The sequence below is a fragment of the Hesperophylax consimilis genome, chromosome 16 (genome assembly GCF_061612785.1).
Source record: "Hesperophylax consimilis isolate HC1 chromosome 16, BYU_Hcon_1.0, whole genome shotgun sequence".
NCBI classification, from domain to species: domain Eukaryota; kingdom Metazoa; phylum Arthropoda; class Insecta; order Trichoptera; family Limnephilidae; genus Hesperophylax; species Hesperophylax consimilis.
This window is the reverse complement of record NC_142851.1, coordinates 10864263-10881437: the sequence shown is the minus strand read 5'-3', so window position 1 is coordinate 10881437 and position 17175 is coordinate 10864263. Positions and strand designations below refer to the sequence as shown.

Here is a 17175-nt window from a genome sequence, read left to right as displayed (position 1 = left end):
TACTGGCTGGAATAATATGTAATTTTGCTCTCGGTCCTGCAGCGGGCAATAGTTTCCGTCTCAACACTACTAATGATCAAAGATCTCAAGTCCATAACTCGCTGCGTCCGAAATAACACCTTATTAAGCTTAGCACAGAGACTGTTTTGGTTTGGAGTTAGGGGTCGAAGCACTAATGATCAAACGTCGCAAGTCCATATTTCGCAGCGTCCGAAATAATACATTATTTAACTTAGCGTAGGGGCTGTTCTGGTTTGGTGGTAGGGGTCGAAGCGATAAACCGCAAGGCTGCCCTCTTGTCCGTGTTCCCGTGAGTAAACCAGTGATTCGGGATGGGGAGAGGGTTGCGGTTGAGCTGTAACTTTTAGTTGCTAAGTTTCACCTTAATCACCACTAGCTGCTGCCGCCGCTATTGCGCTCGTGTCCTACTCTAGACTGAGACGGTGAGCCAGAATACGTGAGAGGGACGATGACGACAATTCTTACCAATGAACAGTAAACCTTTATAATTTATTTAAAAAACTATTTCAAATCAATAACCATTATAATTTTACTGCTAATCTTCTTACGACAGATGTCAATAATATAGGAAGATAAATGAAGTGTTTTTAATATAATGTCGTATACGTGAGATATCGTGTCTTTTCCAAGATTATAAAACAGAGGTTACCTCAAGTGACCTCCCAGGTTAGTATGTTTTATTTATTTTTGTTTATACATCTGGATGTCTAGAATGGACGATCGATAAAGCCCTAGGTCATTACGGTATTGATGAAATCCGTCATTCCGTGATTCCGACAGGCGGTAAACAAAAGTCGCGACTTTAGCGCGGCCTCAAAGGTGTCGGAAATGTTGTCAATATGCACATTTTTTTAATGTTAATGTTAATCGTTATTCAAAACAACTAGCTTATTAAAAATTGGAGTGGTGAACTAACTAAGCTCCTACAACTGAAAGAATTCGTATAAACTTAATTAATTCATCTAAGACGAGATAAATTAATTACGTTCCAGCTTCGAAATACAAAATGTTTTCGCTATTACAGTAAATATTTCAATTCGAAATTATAAATTAATTAGTATTTTTAAATTAATATAGAGGTGTGTCAGTGTTACCAGCGTTTATCAAATGATTTGGGTATCAACAGCGAGACCGTGCTCGGGAAATCGGTATAAAATCATCGGTATTTAAGCCTATTAATTTGATACTGTAAAGTTATCGATTTAACTGTGTTAGACCTGATATTGCTAGAAGTGCCTATGTTCATTATTGATAATTTGATCACTAGAAAGTCCGTTAAAACGTCAGGTGCTATATATTGATGGACTAACTAATGTAAAAGTCGAAATATTGTTTCAGATTTTTTTGCACCAAGAAATCAATAAACAATCTTCCTTCCAAAGCAATTTACAAATTTGACATGGGCACTTCTAGCATTAAGCCCCACATATTGTTAGGTAGAGCGTTAAAAAATAACATTTTTTTTCACAAAAATGACATATTACAAATTATCTAATTCTTATTGCTTTTAGCTAAATAATAACTGCGTGGAGAGAGTGGGACTTTGTCTAGTTTCTATTTGGTCCCGTTCCATCTTCTTTACTTTGGTGATGTTACTCTTGGAAAGGCCGATCAAAAGATAAATTTTTACACACGAGTTTTAGACTCTTGTAAAGGTAAACATGTTAATTTTTATTGAAATATGTTCTTACAATGTAAATTTAAACATTATACTGTATTTTATAAAATAAATAAAAATATTAAAAAAAAAAAAAAAAGAGTAAAATCCGTAAGAATGGTTTCAATTTTCAAAACTCAAAAGAAAAGGCAGTATTAGAATCTAAGAATGTGACAATTAATTTTTTTTCTTAGGTGAATACAGCATTTTAGTTCGAACTGCCCTGAGCCGGTAGGACGATAGCATCTCTGCTAGGGTTATGCGGATTTTGCACAGTAAAATATCGACTCGTACACCTCCACGCATCTGCTTAAAAAAGAAGTAAGGTAAAATTGGTAAGTTTTTAGATTCTCACGGCCAAAAGCATTTTTGTTGTTTGTTTTTGGGGTGTTATGCCGTGTTGCGCTAACTCCTTCTTTAGCCGACGTTTCGGACAGCGTTGCAGTGTCCATCGTCAGGGCAGATCCGGTAGATCCGAAGATGTGTAAATTTTGGTTGTCGAGTTTGTGCTTATTTATTTGTGGCCTGGGCCCGTCCAAGTGCGAAATGCCAACGGAAGTGGCGACATCTTGTGGCGAATTCTAGAATTAGAAAACCGATTGACAGCGGTTAGAGTAGATGTACCCAGTATCAAGGTATAAATGCAATGGTTTTATATTGTATTATTATATGGTATTGGAGTATACTTAGACATGTTATTTGCGTTTAGCTTTGGTGTAGCCGTCAATTACCGGATACCAAGAGCTGTTGAGCTTAGCTCCGTCGTCTCTATTGATATTAAATGGATTTTTGTAGATTTCAATTGCCTCCATAATCAGGCGTGATCTATAAGTTTTGGGTCTTCCCAGGACCTCGGGAGCAAATCCAAAGTAATGGCCGGTTTCAATTAAATTTTCGGCGATTGCCGATTTATCAGTGGCCAAGTTTACAAGCACGAAAATGTTCTGCTATCCTTTTGGAAATCGTCCGCTCTGTCTGGCCTATATAAACCTTGTCACAACCAGAGCAGCTGAGTTTGTACACTCCATCTGTTTCCAGAGGAAACATAGTCTTTGCAGACCTGAGTAGGTTTTGGATTTTGGTGGTGGTTCCGAAGACAGTTTTGATGTTTTCTTTTCTCAATAGCCTGGCAATTCTGTCTGTCACATTGTGAACGAAAGGCAGGAAAGCACAGCCTTTTGAGTCTTGTTCAACTCTGTCTTCGTTTGTTGTAGATTTGGCTCTTAAAATTTGCCTTGTCTGACTTGCCGGGTAACCGTTGCGCTCCAGTGCATCGGTCAGTTTTATAAGTTCTGCTCCAAGTTTTGTTTCTTCACATATTCTGGTCGCTCGGGTCACCAACGTATGGATAAGTCCTCTCTTCTGCGCTGGGTGGTGGTGCGAATCAGCGTGTAAGTATCGATTCGTATGAGTTGGTTTCCTATATACGGTATGTCCTAGGCTACCATCGTGTTTTCGCATCACCTCCACATCTAGAAAAGGCAGGATTTTATCTTGGTTTTCCAGCTCCATTGTGAACTTAATTTTGCTGTGGAGAGAATTAAGATGGTCCAGGAATTCGTTAAGTTTCTCCGTTCCATGAGGCCAAATGGTGAAGACATCGTCGACGTAGCGCCACCATACTTTAGGGACAGCTGAAGCTGTATCAAGTGCCGCTTCCTCAAGCTTCTCCATAAAGAAGTTGGCTATTACTGGCGATAACGGACTGCCCATTGCAACTCCCTCCACTTGCTCAAAAAGTTCACCCTGAAACGCAAAGTATCCCGTTTTGAGACAGTGTTCAAAAAGTTTGATCTCACTGAGCATTGTCATTGAGTCTTCTAGAGGCACATTTGTGAAAAGAGACACGACGTCAAAGCTGACCAAAATATCTCCTTCCTCAGTCTTAACCTGCTTAAGCTTACTGATCAGATCTGTTGAATTCTTAATCCACGATTCGGTTTTTCCAGTTTTCATCTGCAGTAATCTCGAGAGGTTTTGGGACAGTTTGTATGTAGGTGCACCAATAGCGCTGACAATCGGTCTCATTGGGATTCCCTTTTTGTGTATTTTTGGGAGACCGTACAGGGCAGGAGTTCTAGAGGCCTTTACAAAAAGCTTAGACCAATCCTCTTTTCTGATGCTAGATGCTTCGACTAGTTCCCTTGTCTTTAAGTCAATCTTGTTAGTAGGATTGTTTTTGATCTTCTTGTAGGTGCCGGAATCGCACAAGAGGTCTTCCATCTTCTTTATGTAGTCTACCGTATTAATCACGACAGTGGCATTTCCTTTGTCTGCTGGCAGAACCAAGATTTCCTCATTGGCGCGCAATTCTTTTAGGGCCGCAAACTCTCCTTTTGTGATGTTTGGGCGGGGTATTTCAGCCCTTTTCAAAATATGGCTAGTCTCTTGTCGTATGTTCTCTGCTTGCGATTCTGACATTTTGTGGACTTTCATCATTGTATGTAGTGCTGTCTCCACACCACATACGATAGATTCCACAGGTATCTTTTTGGGGGCAACTGCATAGTTCATGCCCTTAGCAAGCACTGAAGTTGCATCTGGGCTCAGCACAAGGGTCGAAATGTTGATAACTACTTTATTTTGATCAAGTTGTTTTCGATCTCCTTTTTTGGCTTGGTTGAGCCTCTCAAACTTATGTTTCTGTCTCGCATCTGTTGACTGCTTACACCATAGTGCTTGTTGGTGAGTTATATTGTCAATTTTATTCCAATCTTCTTCGATTAGGATTGTACTCAGATGCAGGTGTAAATTGAAAAGGTCCCGAGATGTTCCATCCAGTTCGCTGCGCACATTATGGATTCTTTCCCTTAGTAGCGCTGCTTCTGCTCTTTGAAACACCCTCACGGCTTTCCGGGATGCGATATGTCTTTTAATACGGATGTGTACTGGTACGACCGATTCCTCCTTGCATCTCTTAAGGATTCAACAGATCTGATCAGTAAGCTTAAGCAGGTTAAGACTAAGGAAGGAGATATTTTGATCAGCTTTGACGTCGTGTCTCTTTTCACAAATGTGCCTCTAGAAGACTCAATAACAATGCTCAGTGAGATCAAACTTTTTGAACACTGCCTCAAAACGGGATACTTTGCGTTTCAGGGTGAACTTTTTGAGCAAGTGGAAGGAGTTGCAATGGGCAGTCCGTTATCGCCATTAATAGCCAACTTCTTTATGGAGAAGTTTGAGGAAGCGGCACTTAATACAGCTTCAGCTGTCCCTAAAGTATGGTGGCGCTACGTCGACGATGTCTTCACCATTTGGCCTCATGGAACGGAGAAACTTAACGAATTCCTGGACCATCTTAATTCTCTCCACAGCAAAATTAAGTTCACAATGGAGCTGGAAAACCAAGATAAAATCCTGCCTTTTCTAGATGTGGAAGTGATGCGAAAACACGATGGTAGCCTAGGACATACCGTATATAGGAAACCAACTCATACGAATCGATACTTACACGCTGATTCGCACCACCACCCAGCGCAAAAGAGAGGACTTATCCATACGTTGGTGACCCGAGCGACCAGAATATGTGAAGAAACAAAACTTGGAGCAGAACTTATAAAACTGACCGATGCACTGGAGCGCAACGGTTACCCGGCAAGTCAGACAAGGCAAATTTTAAGAGCCAAATCTACAACAAACGAAGACAGAGTTGAACAAGACTCAAAAGGCTGTGCTTTCCTGCCTTTCGTTCACAATGTGACAGACAGAATTGCCAGGCTATTGAGAAAAGAAAACATCAAAACTGTCTTCGGAACCACCACCAAAATCCAAAACCTATCACGCCTGATTATGGAGGCAATTGAAATCTACAAAAATCCATTTAATATCAATAGAGACGACGGAGCTAAGCTCAACAGCTCTTGGTATCCGGTAATTGACGGCTACACCAAAGCTAAATGCAAATAACATGTCTAAGTATACTCCAATACCATATAATAATACAATATAAAACCATTGCATTTATACCTTGATACTGGGTACATCTACTCTAACCGCTGTCATTCGGTTTTCTAATTCTAGAATTCGCCACAAGATGTCGCCACTTCCGTTGGCATTTCGCACTTGGACGGGCCCAGGCCACAAATAAATAAGCACAAACTCGACAGCCAAAATTTACACATCTTCGGATCTACCGGATCTGCCCTGATGATGGACACTGCAACGCTGTCCGAAACGTCGGCTAAAGAAGGAGTTAGCGCAACACGGCATAACACCCCAAAAACAAACAGCAAAAAAGGTAAAATTGATTTCTAATTCGGGCACACAGACACACCTACAACACACTTTTACCGATTTACTTGTTCAGTGATTCTTATTCTGATTTTGTTTGAATTTACACTATTACTACTACCACTACCACTACCACTACCACTACCACTACCACTACCACTACCACTACCACTACCACTAGCACTACCACTACCACTACCACTACCACTACCACTAACACTACCACTACCACTACTACTACTACTGCTACTACTACTAGTAGTACTACTGCTACTACTACACTATTCGAGCTGTAATGTTCTTTAGCACTTTTTTAATGTTTAACAATATTGAGTATGTGTCTACACTGAAAAATATTAATATGTGGGTATGAAATCAATGGTCAGTTAAACAAGAAAAATATCCATTTAACAATAATCAAAATTAATATTAATGCAAGGCCCAGTGACGGTGCGTAACCCGTTGGATAGTTATATGGTTAGTGGACATAAATTAACTTCAAATTCTAATTTTTAAATCTTAGCCATGGAAGCCTACACGGAGAAAAATGAGTATTGCAAATTTATTGAAAATCTCTTCAAAATTTATAGTGATTTGTATTGGGGTATTATGCCGTATTATGCCATCTCCCTCTTTAGCCATCGTTTCGATTATACATCTGCCCTGATGACGGACACTGCAATGCTGCAAGGAGGTAACACAAAACGGCATAATACCCCAAAAACAAATCACTATTATACTCTTGGCCGTGAAAATCTCAAATCATACCATCGCTTTAAATAATTTGTAATCAAGATAAAACTGGCATTTGCTGACCGTTTCCTAATAAACTTTTAGTAAATATCGGAAACATATCGGAACTCATGATCATGCATTGGCCTTGATAATATACAATGATAAAATGTAGAAATATTAAGATTTTTTCGACATCGTTAAAATACGTTCGAATTTTTCTAAAAGTTTCTTAAAAACCTACCGATTTATTCTTTAAGGGCCTGCAATCCCGTTTTTTTATCAATTTTGCTAATAATTTGAAGAGATTCGTAATATATTTTCAATATTTGTAATTTTTCTCAGCTTAGCAAAGAAGAAAAAGAATACGTATGTATTTATATGCGCAGTTCTTCGAGATGTTAAAATAACTAGATACGTAAGAATATCAAAAAAAGGTATGTCTCCTTTAAAACACAACTAAATCAAACCTACCAGTGTTGTAACCCCTTTCGACTCCAAGCGAAGCCTCCAGCAGAACATAGTTAGAGCCGAGAATTTTCACTTGTCCCTGCAGTAAGTTAACCACAACTTTGGCCTCGCCGCTTTGGATGGGGGCCATGAATAATGATCTTCGGAAAATCCGATCAGCGCCATCTGTGATAACCAAATTCAAGTTGCCGAGCCACTTGAGAAACAATGTTTGGCTCGAAGATGGGTTCATACTTACATCATATTATAATTATTTTAGTACCTACTCAGGGAGGCTTACACACTAATTTGAAAGACGCAAAGTCTCGTAGATGTAATATATGGACACGTTCAACGCAAACTTAATATTTGTACACTTTTATTTGACATTGTCTGAATACAATTTAGTTTTCTTACATACTTTTTACCTACATATAAAAAATATTTTTAATTTTTATCTACCAAGTCAATCCGTGAGAAATAGTTAGGATGCAGGCAAATTCTAAAATTATTGTTCTCTAAAATTATCTTTTTTTTATTGGTGCCCTTTTTTACTCATTTAAAGTACGCTCTAGCGTGTTTAAATCGCACTTTATGGAACGCACGTTTTTTAAAGTTACCATGGCAACATCAACAAATCAACAAAATGTGAAGTCTAAATGTCAACTTTTCACTATAAATCCAACTATTAATCTTATGTGACAGATTGCAAATTAATGTTTGTGTTTTTCATTTCCATGACAACAAGATATTGTGATGTCACATCACGAATTCATTAATAGTTCTTATTTCCAAATTTTCAATAATAATATCAATATTTATGTTTTCAAAGTGTACCAATAAAAAAAAATAGCGTTAAGTATTCGTGGATAACTGGTCTTTAAAACACTTGCTTTATTTCGAGCACTCGGCTACGCCGTCGTGCTCGAAAAATCGCGCGTGTTTTAAAGACCTGTTTATCCACTTATACTTTAATATACTATTAATTGCTGTCAGTATCTGTTTTCTCCTTAAATAAATATATGGTAACCCACAAAATGGTCATTTTGAGATTTTCATGTGTTTAGTTTTTATATAATATACACACTTTTTAAAATACGTATAAAAGTTATTTGACAACGTTATTTATCGTAAGTCAATAATCCAATATTACTTTAGCGTAAACAGTCTTATGTAATTTTACAACAGCTTACGTGGGGTTGTAAATGCAAAAGATACTAAACAGTGAGTCCGGGGGGTAAAGTGCACAACTTTGGGAGGTTATTTTACATGATAGTACAAGTAAAAAATATAAATTAATTGATATTTCAACTCTAGTTGAAAGTCGAATTATTTGAATGAATAAAATAATATTCTACCTTGAAAATTATATAATAGTATTGAAAAAAAAACAACGGAATTTCGAAAAATAATAGCTTTTTAACTTCTACCATCATGTCAAAAAAACACTATTTAATATATTTATTTTATCTATACTACTTAATTTTAATAATATGTAAATGAAATCCTCAGCATGGGAGATCCCAGTGAGAATATCACTTTATTGATGTAAACGTATTAAAAAACAATGAAACAATATCTAATTTACCCCCTAACTCATATAATAATTACAAGCCTTATAAAAGGTGTATTTCCTGATAACTACAAAAGAACAATAATAACACCGATTTATAAAGCTGACTGCCCAAACGACCCACAAAATTACCGCCCTATATCTCTTTTATCAAATATATTAAAAATATTCGAAAAAATTGTAAAAAATCAAATCTGGTCCTTCCTAGAACAAAATAAAATTATTAATTCTAAACAGTATGGTTTAAAAAAAAAACACCAGCACCCACGATGCTATTGCAAAAATTAAAAATTATATATATACCGCCCTAGACTCAAATGAAAAATGCATTGGAATATTTATTGACCTTAAAAAAGCATTTGATAGTATTTCACACACTAACTTAATAAAAAAAATAAAATTAATTGGAATAAATGGAACGGTACTATCCTAAATTATAAGCTTTTTGGAAAATAGACCACAGCAAGTAAAATTATTAAATGAATTAAGTGATTCCGAAAGTAATAATTTTTCGATACCACAAGGGACAGTTTTAGGACCACTATTGTTCATATTATATGTAAATGATATATTTGAAGTTGCTAAATACGGGGAAATTGTCTCATATGCAGATGACACAGTGCTTCTTCTAAAAGCAAACACATGGTTAGAACTGAACAAAAAGGCTAATTCAGACATCAATGAATTGAAAACATGGTTTGACAATAACCCACTAACGTTAAACTCTAAAAAAACACACTCCGTACCATTTTTCATAAACAAACCAAATACGCCGCATGAAATAAACATTCGAATTCACTCTGCACCAAACACTCAACAACACCACTGTAACTTACTATGTACTAATATTGAAATTAAAAGTTCAACCAAATATCTAGGGATCACTATTGACCAATGCTTAAAATGGATACCACTTATAACCATTCTCAAAAACAGAGTACGAAAATTAACCTTTATTTGTAGCTGCTTGAGACATGTTCTAAATAAAGAACTACTGTGAATGACGTACTTCGGATTCTGTCAATCCATAATCCAATATGGTATAATAGGATGGGGGGCGCCTATAAAACTCACACACAACCACTTTACATTGCGCAAAAACTAATAATTAAAATAATATTAAAGAAATCATTTTTATATTCATCTGAACTTATTTTCAAAATATGTAAAGTCAGAAAATTAAATACTCTTTCCTGTATCACGCAACCTTACACGTTTACAAAGATGATATCCTAAACAAAACCCTACCATTCAAACACACAGCAAATCTCAGGCAAAAATACATGTTACCAATTCCGATTTGTAAAAAAACTTTTTGTCAGCAAAACTACAAATACTTAGGAACAAATTTCTTCAATAAATTGCCAGAAAATATAAGATCACTAAATGATAGTTTCAAAGAATTCAAAATAAAATTAAAAATATATACTGAAAACCTAAACTAAATAAAAAAACGTAAATAAATAAAAGAAAAACAAAAACAAAAATTAAAAAAATAAAATAAAACTCTAAGAAACTAAACAAATAATACCTCATCCCATACACACAAGCAATTGTTTATTATGGGAGAACATTGAAACAAAAATATATTAATCATATCATAGTATCTTTTATCTTATTAATATTGAAATATATATGTATATCACACAAAAAAAAATATTTGTTACCAAAAGGAAGATAATAAAAAACTTATTTGTATTACAGATTCATCTCCCGAAGTTTGTGCACTTTACCCCCGGACACCCTTTAACATACTATGTTTGTTGTGCTTGTTTGCAACCTCCTTACTTACTTTATGATTTATTTATTGAGAAGATTCTAATTGAGACTCTTTAATGACATTTAGTCAAACAAACTATATTAAAATATATATACAAACGTTCCCGGGATACGAATAACCTGACAATATCTGAATATCTCCTACTACCACCGCAGTAAGTTAAAAATATTCCGTGATGGAGGACTTAGCCAGCAGAGGAATTGAACTCGGTTACGACAGCGACGCCTAGGCCTGGATGGGAACCGGACGCCATGCCAATTCAGCCACTAACCGGTATTCATAATTTTAAACTACATAATTTATGATTTATAACACTGATAATAAAACTGAAAATATTCACGATTTCCAACAACATAACTAAAACTATCTAACTAACCAACACGCAGTTTCCTTGCAGGGGTAAACAGAGAGACCGGACCGCCATACAACTTGGTCTTGGCACACACTCCTTGCCTCATTGCCTCATTTACATTTACACATCGTCTTATAAATACTATTCTATTATTCTGACTCTTGACATAGTCCGACTCAAGTATCTGATTCACATAATCGTGCCATGTCTTTCTCGGGCCTTCCCGTATTCTTCTACCATACACAATATTTTCCTTCTTACATATTCTTCTTACTCTTTTTTGGTTCATTCGCTCTACATGCCCAAACCATCTGAGCGTTCCTTTCTTAATCTTACTCATTACGCTTCCATCAGCCGTGCATTCTTTGCGAATATCCACATCGTAAATGGTTTTCAGGGATATCATTTCTACAGCACTCAGTCAATTTTCATCCGTCCTCTGTCAGTTCCATGCTACACTTCTATACATGAGGCGAGGTACCAGCACTCCATTGTGATCTAATAGCTTCGCTTCTTTGGACATTTTTCATTGTTGGAATAAAAACATGGTAAACAAAACAATATTAAAAAAATTAAATTAATAATAAACAAATTCAGCATAGGAAAAATACCGGTGGTCTGAAGGTTACCACTTTAGCTCTCTGGAATCATTTTTCTGATGATAAATCGTCTGTTATAGATGTAATAACATGTGTTTTTAATTCTATCTATCGTTGTAATTTCTTATCGTATAAATTTATGTTAAAAACGCTCTAATCCAATTCCACAAGAATAACCAATACGTATTGACTGTAAATGTTATTCAAGTCATTAAAAATCAGATCACGGATATATTTCGCAGAATATTGGTCCAGTACTGGTTCAAATACGATGCATGCATTACCAAAGAAGACGTGGTGGAACAATTCGAACTTAGTTTGCAATGCTTTTGCAGTATTGAATTAACAAGAGGAGCTTATTTGAGATTGCGCTGCGCAATTCGGCGCCGTGACGGAACAGTGTCTGAAGACGAAATAATTATTTTGCATTGTGCACTTATATATATAATAAACTAAATAACTAACAATCACGCCGTTTCCGTGGGGGTAGGCAGAGAGAACGGACCGCCAAACAACTCGGTCTTGGCACATACTTCTTTCCTCATTCTGACTCTTTACATGCCCCGACTCTTGTATCTGATTCACTTGATCGTGCCATGTCTTCCTCGGGCGTCCCCGACTTCTGCTACATTTCGCATTTCCAAGAAATATCCTCCTTACACTCTTTTCTTCGCTCATTCGCACTACATGCCCAAACCACCTAATCGTCCCATTCTTAATCTTACGCATTACGCTTTCAACAGCCTTGCACTCTTTGCGTATCTTCAAATTTCTCACACGATCATACATGATTTTACCCACATAAGCCTCAGGGATCTCATTTCAACAGCATTCAATATATTTATTGTTTTCAAGTTTAATTTGGAGAACTCCGTTTTAATTTTATTTTTTATATATTCAATAATATTATTATTAGATTTAGGTATAAAAACAGTTTGACAGTTTGATAATGCCTTCAGAGGGCGAAACAGCTGTCACGCGTAATAATAATAATAAAACTGTTTTTATAAATCTAATAAAATATTATTGAATATACATAAAAAAAGGTTCAATCTACTTTCATCCTTTCTCTGTCAGTTCCATACCTCACTTCCATACATCAGGGTAGGTACCAGCACTCCATTGTGGACTGCTAACTTCACTTCTTTGGTCAATTTTTGGTTAGCGCCAACTGCGTTCAGTCCTCCATTTATTTATTCATTTCTATTCAACAAGGCTTTTAGTTTCTATAAATCTGTCGGTAAATCATTGAAAATCTTAAAACAAATCCTATGAAGAAGGTTTACTATGGACTAGCCCAATCAATTCTGCAATATGGAATAATAGTCTGAGGAGGAGCATATAAAACTAACTTAGCCCCACTGGAAGTAGTTCAAAGAAGATTAGAAGTAGTTCAGATTATTTGACGACTGAATTATTCCAAGAATTTCAAGTTTTTAAATTATATTGAAACTATCAAAAAATGCATTACTTCAAATCCACACAGCTAAACTTATGATAGAGTCATTGAGCACCAGATCGAGAACCATGGGACAAATAATAATCTCTAAAGTCAATACAAAAAACGGCACAACACCATTACACAGGCTGAAATTTTTTTAAGAATGAACTTAAAATATACTTCATCTCAAACTAATTTGGTTGTGCGGTATAGTATTGTATAAAAATCAGTGCTAAAAATATATGTTTAGTATAGATGAATAATACACAAACGAATATTTTCTGTATATTTCCTTTTCCGATTTTATGTCCGAGTTAAAACTTCCCCATAGGAAAAACTAAGCCCTTCCACACACTTTTCCACAAATGATCATCTAATCTAGTTAATCAACATTATGTAAGTGCATTATAGAAGCAAAATAAATACAAAACAATACAAGAACAACACGTCAAATTACCAGAGATCAAATGGGAAAATAATTCACCGACTCCAGATATTTTCATATCAGAGGGTTCGGTAGAACTCCTAACAGGGCCTACTGATCCCTCAACATAAATATTTAAAAAAACTTTCATTATCCTACATGTATTTAAAATGACTGATTTTTGCATTTTTATGTATAATTTTTTTGATAGATCTAATACGCCTAAATTTTTAATGAGAGAGCTAGGTATAATGCCAGTAGTCGAAATAACGAATGGTAATATTTTTATAGTCTGAGAATGCCAAATTGTTTTTTTATCTCATTTCCTAAATCTGTGTATTTTCTTTTTTTTAAAATTTTTTTTAAATTTGTTCATTTAATTTGTTTTTGCAATAGTTTGCGTTATTCTAAACACATATGTTAAAAGCTTTAGAGTTTATTTGTATGGTAGTACCTACTTCTAAAATTATTTTAAGTTAAAAACTCAAGACGACACTCCCTCCCTAAATACGACTTATTCTCGATTAGGGAGGTATTAATTAACAGCTTGGAACATATATTATATACTTACCCTTATGCAGATCATTTGAAATAACCAGAGATGTGCTTTATTTCAAATAAATCCATTTCAAATGGAAATGCAAAATGCAAAATGGGTATTTTCCATTTTGCATTTTAAATGCTTTTCTAAAAACCATTTTGCATTTTAAATGCTTTTCTCAATGCATTTTCCATTTTAAATGCTTTTTTGCAACATTCTTCCTACTATCTCCACTCATATTTTTTTCATAAGCCCCAAATATCAGTCGGTCCTCAACCTCGCTAGGAGAGATAATTTACATTTGTCAAGTTGCTCCCTGGTAGGATCCCTGGCAATTGAGTGATACCATTACAAAAAATACTGATTCAAATAGGTACTTAACATGGGGCCATGACGCTGCCCGTTCTCATTTCCATTTTAAAAACGGAAGCCCTAGCGGCTGTAGTCACAACTTGTCGTCTAGTCGTTCCGGCAGAGTCCCCGCCACACCCCGACCCCTCTCCGCCAGCCACTAGTCGCAAGGAAGCAGGCACGCTGCGTGCTTGTATTTGGTTATTTTTTTAAGTAAATAAATCAAAACTACAATAATGGATAAGGAAATAAATCCCAAAAATTTAATACCACTGGTCGAAGAAAGAGTTGTTACAATATTTTATTTTAACTAAATAAAAACCAAACACTTGTACACAACGTTTTTATATTAAAATTATCAAATTGTTTCAAAATTTATTTTTTAAATTTTTTAAAGTTTTCTTTTTTTTAAGAAGAGCGTAATTAGTTCGATAAACACATAATAGAAAATATTTGAGTTGTTATTGTTTTCTTACTTTAAAATATTGATAGCCTTTCTTCAGGACAAATGCACTCTCTCAATTTTGTATTTTAAAATTTTAAGCTCTCTGAAACTCGTTCTAGTAGATGGTTAAAGGAAGTGATAGACATTTTAAAGCCACTAAGCGCCCTTGAGGTGATTTTCTCACGGTGAAAACATGTGATGGTTAAAGGAAGTGATAGACATTTTAAAATAATTAAAGAACTTTAGTTCATCACTTCTCAACTCACCAATTAACACTTGGAAAATTCCTATAGAAAATCTTTCAGCTATGATTGGGTGTACCCAAAATTTTCTTTTCACTTTTTTCCTTCTTTTTAATAAGTACCACATGACAACAAGAGCTTCATCGTCGTCCGTTCCGCACGATCGTCTACTGAAGAACGAACAAATAAAATATTTTGGTTGAATCGACAATTATTTTTTTTCGTAGAGTAGGGTCCGTTTTTAAAACGGAGATGTGAACAGGGCCAGTGGCCATCCGTTTTTAAAACGAGACCCGCCTCCGATTTGAAAACGGAAGTGGGAACGGGCCCTAATATTAAATGTTAGATAGCAGTTTCTATGTTTTTACATTGGCAACATTAGTCCCGCGCAAATTTTTTGTGGTTTCATTGTCTGTAGTCGTGGTGTTTTTGGATTTACCATCATGTAATATGTTTGTTCTACATTGATGTCCATTATTAAATGACAAAATTGTTTAAAAATTCTATAATTATTTTTACTGTTTGACCTGAGAAACCATTTTGCATTTTCAATGCATTTTGAAAATAGGTATTTTGCATTTTGCATTTGAAATGCTTTTCTAAAACCCATTTTGCATTTTGCATTTTCAAATGGAAAAGTTTTGACCCATTTCCATTTTGCATTTCAAATGGTTTTGGGTACCCATTTTGCACATCTCTGGAAATAACACACTGTTGTACACCGTCATTTGACGGGTGGTATATAGGTATACTTTGTTATTATTTTGTAATTTTCTTAATATTAACCCTCTGTCTGCTGTACACTTCCTGATGTTCTTACTTGCTTCTTTGAATATGTATTAATTGTTACTACTCTGTTAATAGTGTATATATATACATAGTAGCCAACTTATTATAAATTGACCATAATAAGCAGTAATAAAAAAATAATTTATCAACCAACTTAAATTCAACTACTTTTGATTTTTTTTATTGCTGTGGAAATTTTAGAATTTAGTTAGTCTGAGTCCAGAAATATTGTGCCTTGGGGAATTTGAATACTCACAAAAGTATAATATTGTGTTTTAAATGTATTTGTTATTTGCGAAATGTCAAATGTCTATATTTTTTACGTCTTAAGCTAGTGATACTATCATGGCATCCCAAATTAGGGTATATTATGAGGATAAAGGTTGTTGGGAGGGGAACGAGAAGGGGAAGTAGGTACCTGGCTAGTCAGATTTTGATTACACGACCTAGTTGAGGCTCTCTAGTAAGTCGGAGGTCACGGGTTTATATCCTTGAGTGCACAGCTATATTTTATTTGATTAATTTGTGTTATTTTACAATGTACGAAATCCAAATATATTAATTTGTGTTATTTTACAATGTACGAAATCCAAATAATATAAAGTATACTTGCGGGACGTTCCTGAGTGGAAGATACTTTCAGCATCATCCTGGTGTAAGACCATCATTGGAAATGGAAACGTTGCTTGAAATGGCTTTAACCGTGTGTGTTGACCCGATCTGAACAGCAAGGTACTCTCCCAACTTCCGTATTCTCAACTCCTTCCCCTCCCCTCTACCTTCAAACTCTCAATATACGCCAATTGGTGATGCCATAGTCAACTGGTTCCAGACGATTGGGAGCTGTTGGGACTATTGTGCGAAATTCGCATTAAACGAAAGCTTGAAAAAAAAATATCACTAAACCAAAAACAACAATATATTAGTTTGACAAAATCAAAGTATTCTTGAGCCAATATTAATTCAACAGTTGAAAATACGATATCCTCTACAGTTCGACAGTCGAAAGTAGGGGTCACTCTGGACATGGTCGGACCAAGGGGCTAAATGAGTTATGATTAAATGCTCAGTAACTTGTAGCCGATGGTTAATTAATTATTAAGTGACCTCTTGCGGTACCTACCGCCTTCCGTGTGCTGTAGTTTGTTAACTGGACCTCCCCTTGTGTTCGGTGGTAGAACTTTGGGACAAATTTTAAGCGTCGCTAACTCGGAATGTTTATGTATTAATGTAGACTTGCGAAAGCGGGGTAGCGTTTGCCGTGCTGTTAACATACAGAAATAAACATGTTTTATGAAAGAGGCTGGCAACATTTTTGATAATTATATAAAGTTATTGTTGAGTTCTTTATGCTTTAAACACGCAGAACATTTTATTAATAATAAATTTTGCATTTTTCTTCTGTCACAAACAATTCTAGTAAATCGTTTAGACAGCTAGGGCGTATTTAAGGAGAGAAAATATCTTATGTGAAATTTAAGAAAGAAGAAGTCAAGTATTGCCCAAGAAAAATAAAGCACGATTCAGAATCTAATAGGTTAAGTC

The 17175-nt window shown here is 35.5% G+C and overlaps 1 protein-coding gene across 1 annotated transcript; it reads right to left on the bottom strand.

The window, feature by feature from the left end:
- Positions 1-232: 232 nt before the first annotated feature.
- LOC149416688 (uncharacterized) lies at positions 233-7244 on the bottom strand. The gene is made up of 4 exons (XM_089641299.1): positions 7118-7244; positions 3770-4527; positions 3302-3424; positions 233-361 (listed from the first exon to the last, which is right to left on the bottom strand). Exons 1-4 carry the CDS (start codon positions 7242-7244, stop codon positions 233-235), a joined length of 1137 nt encoding a protein of 378 aa, XP_089497425.1.
- Between the last annotated feature and the right edge of the window lie 9931 nt (positions 7245-17175).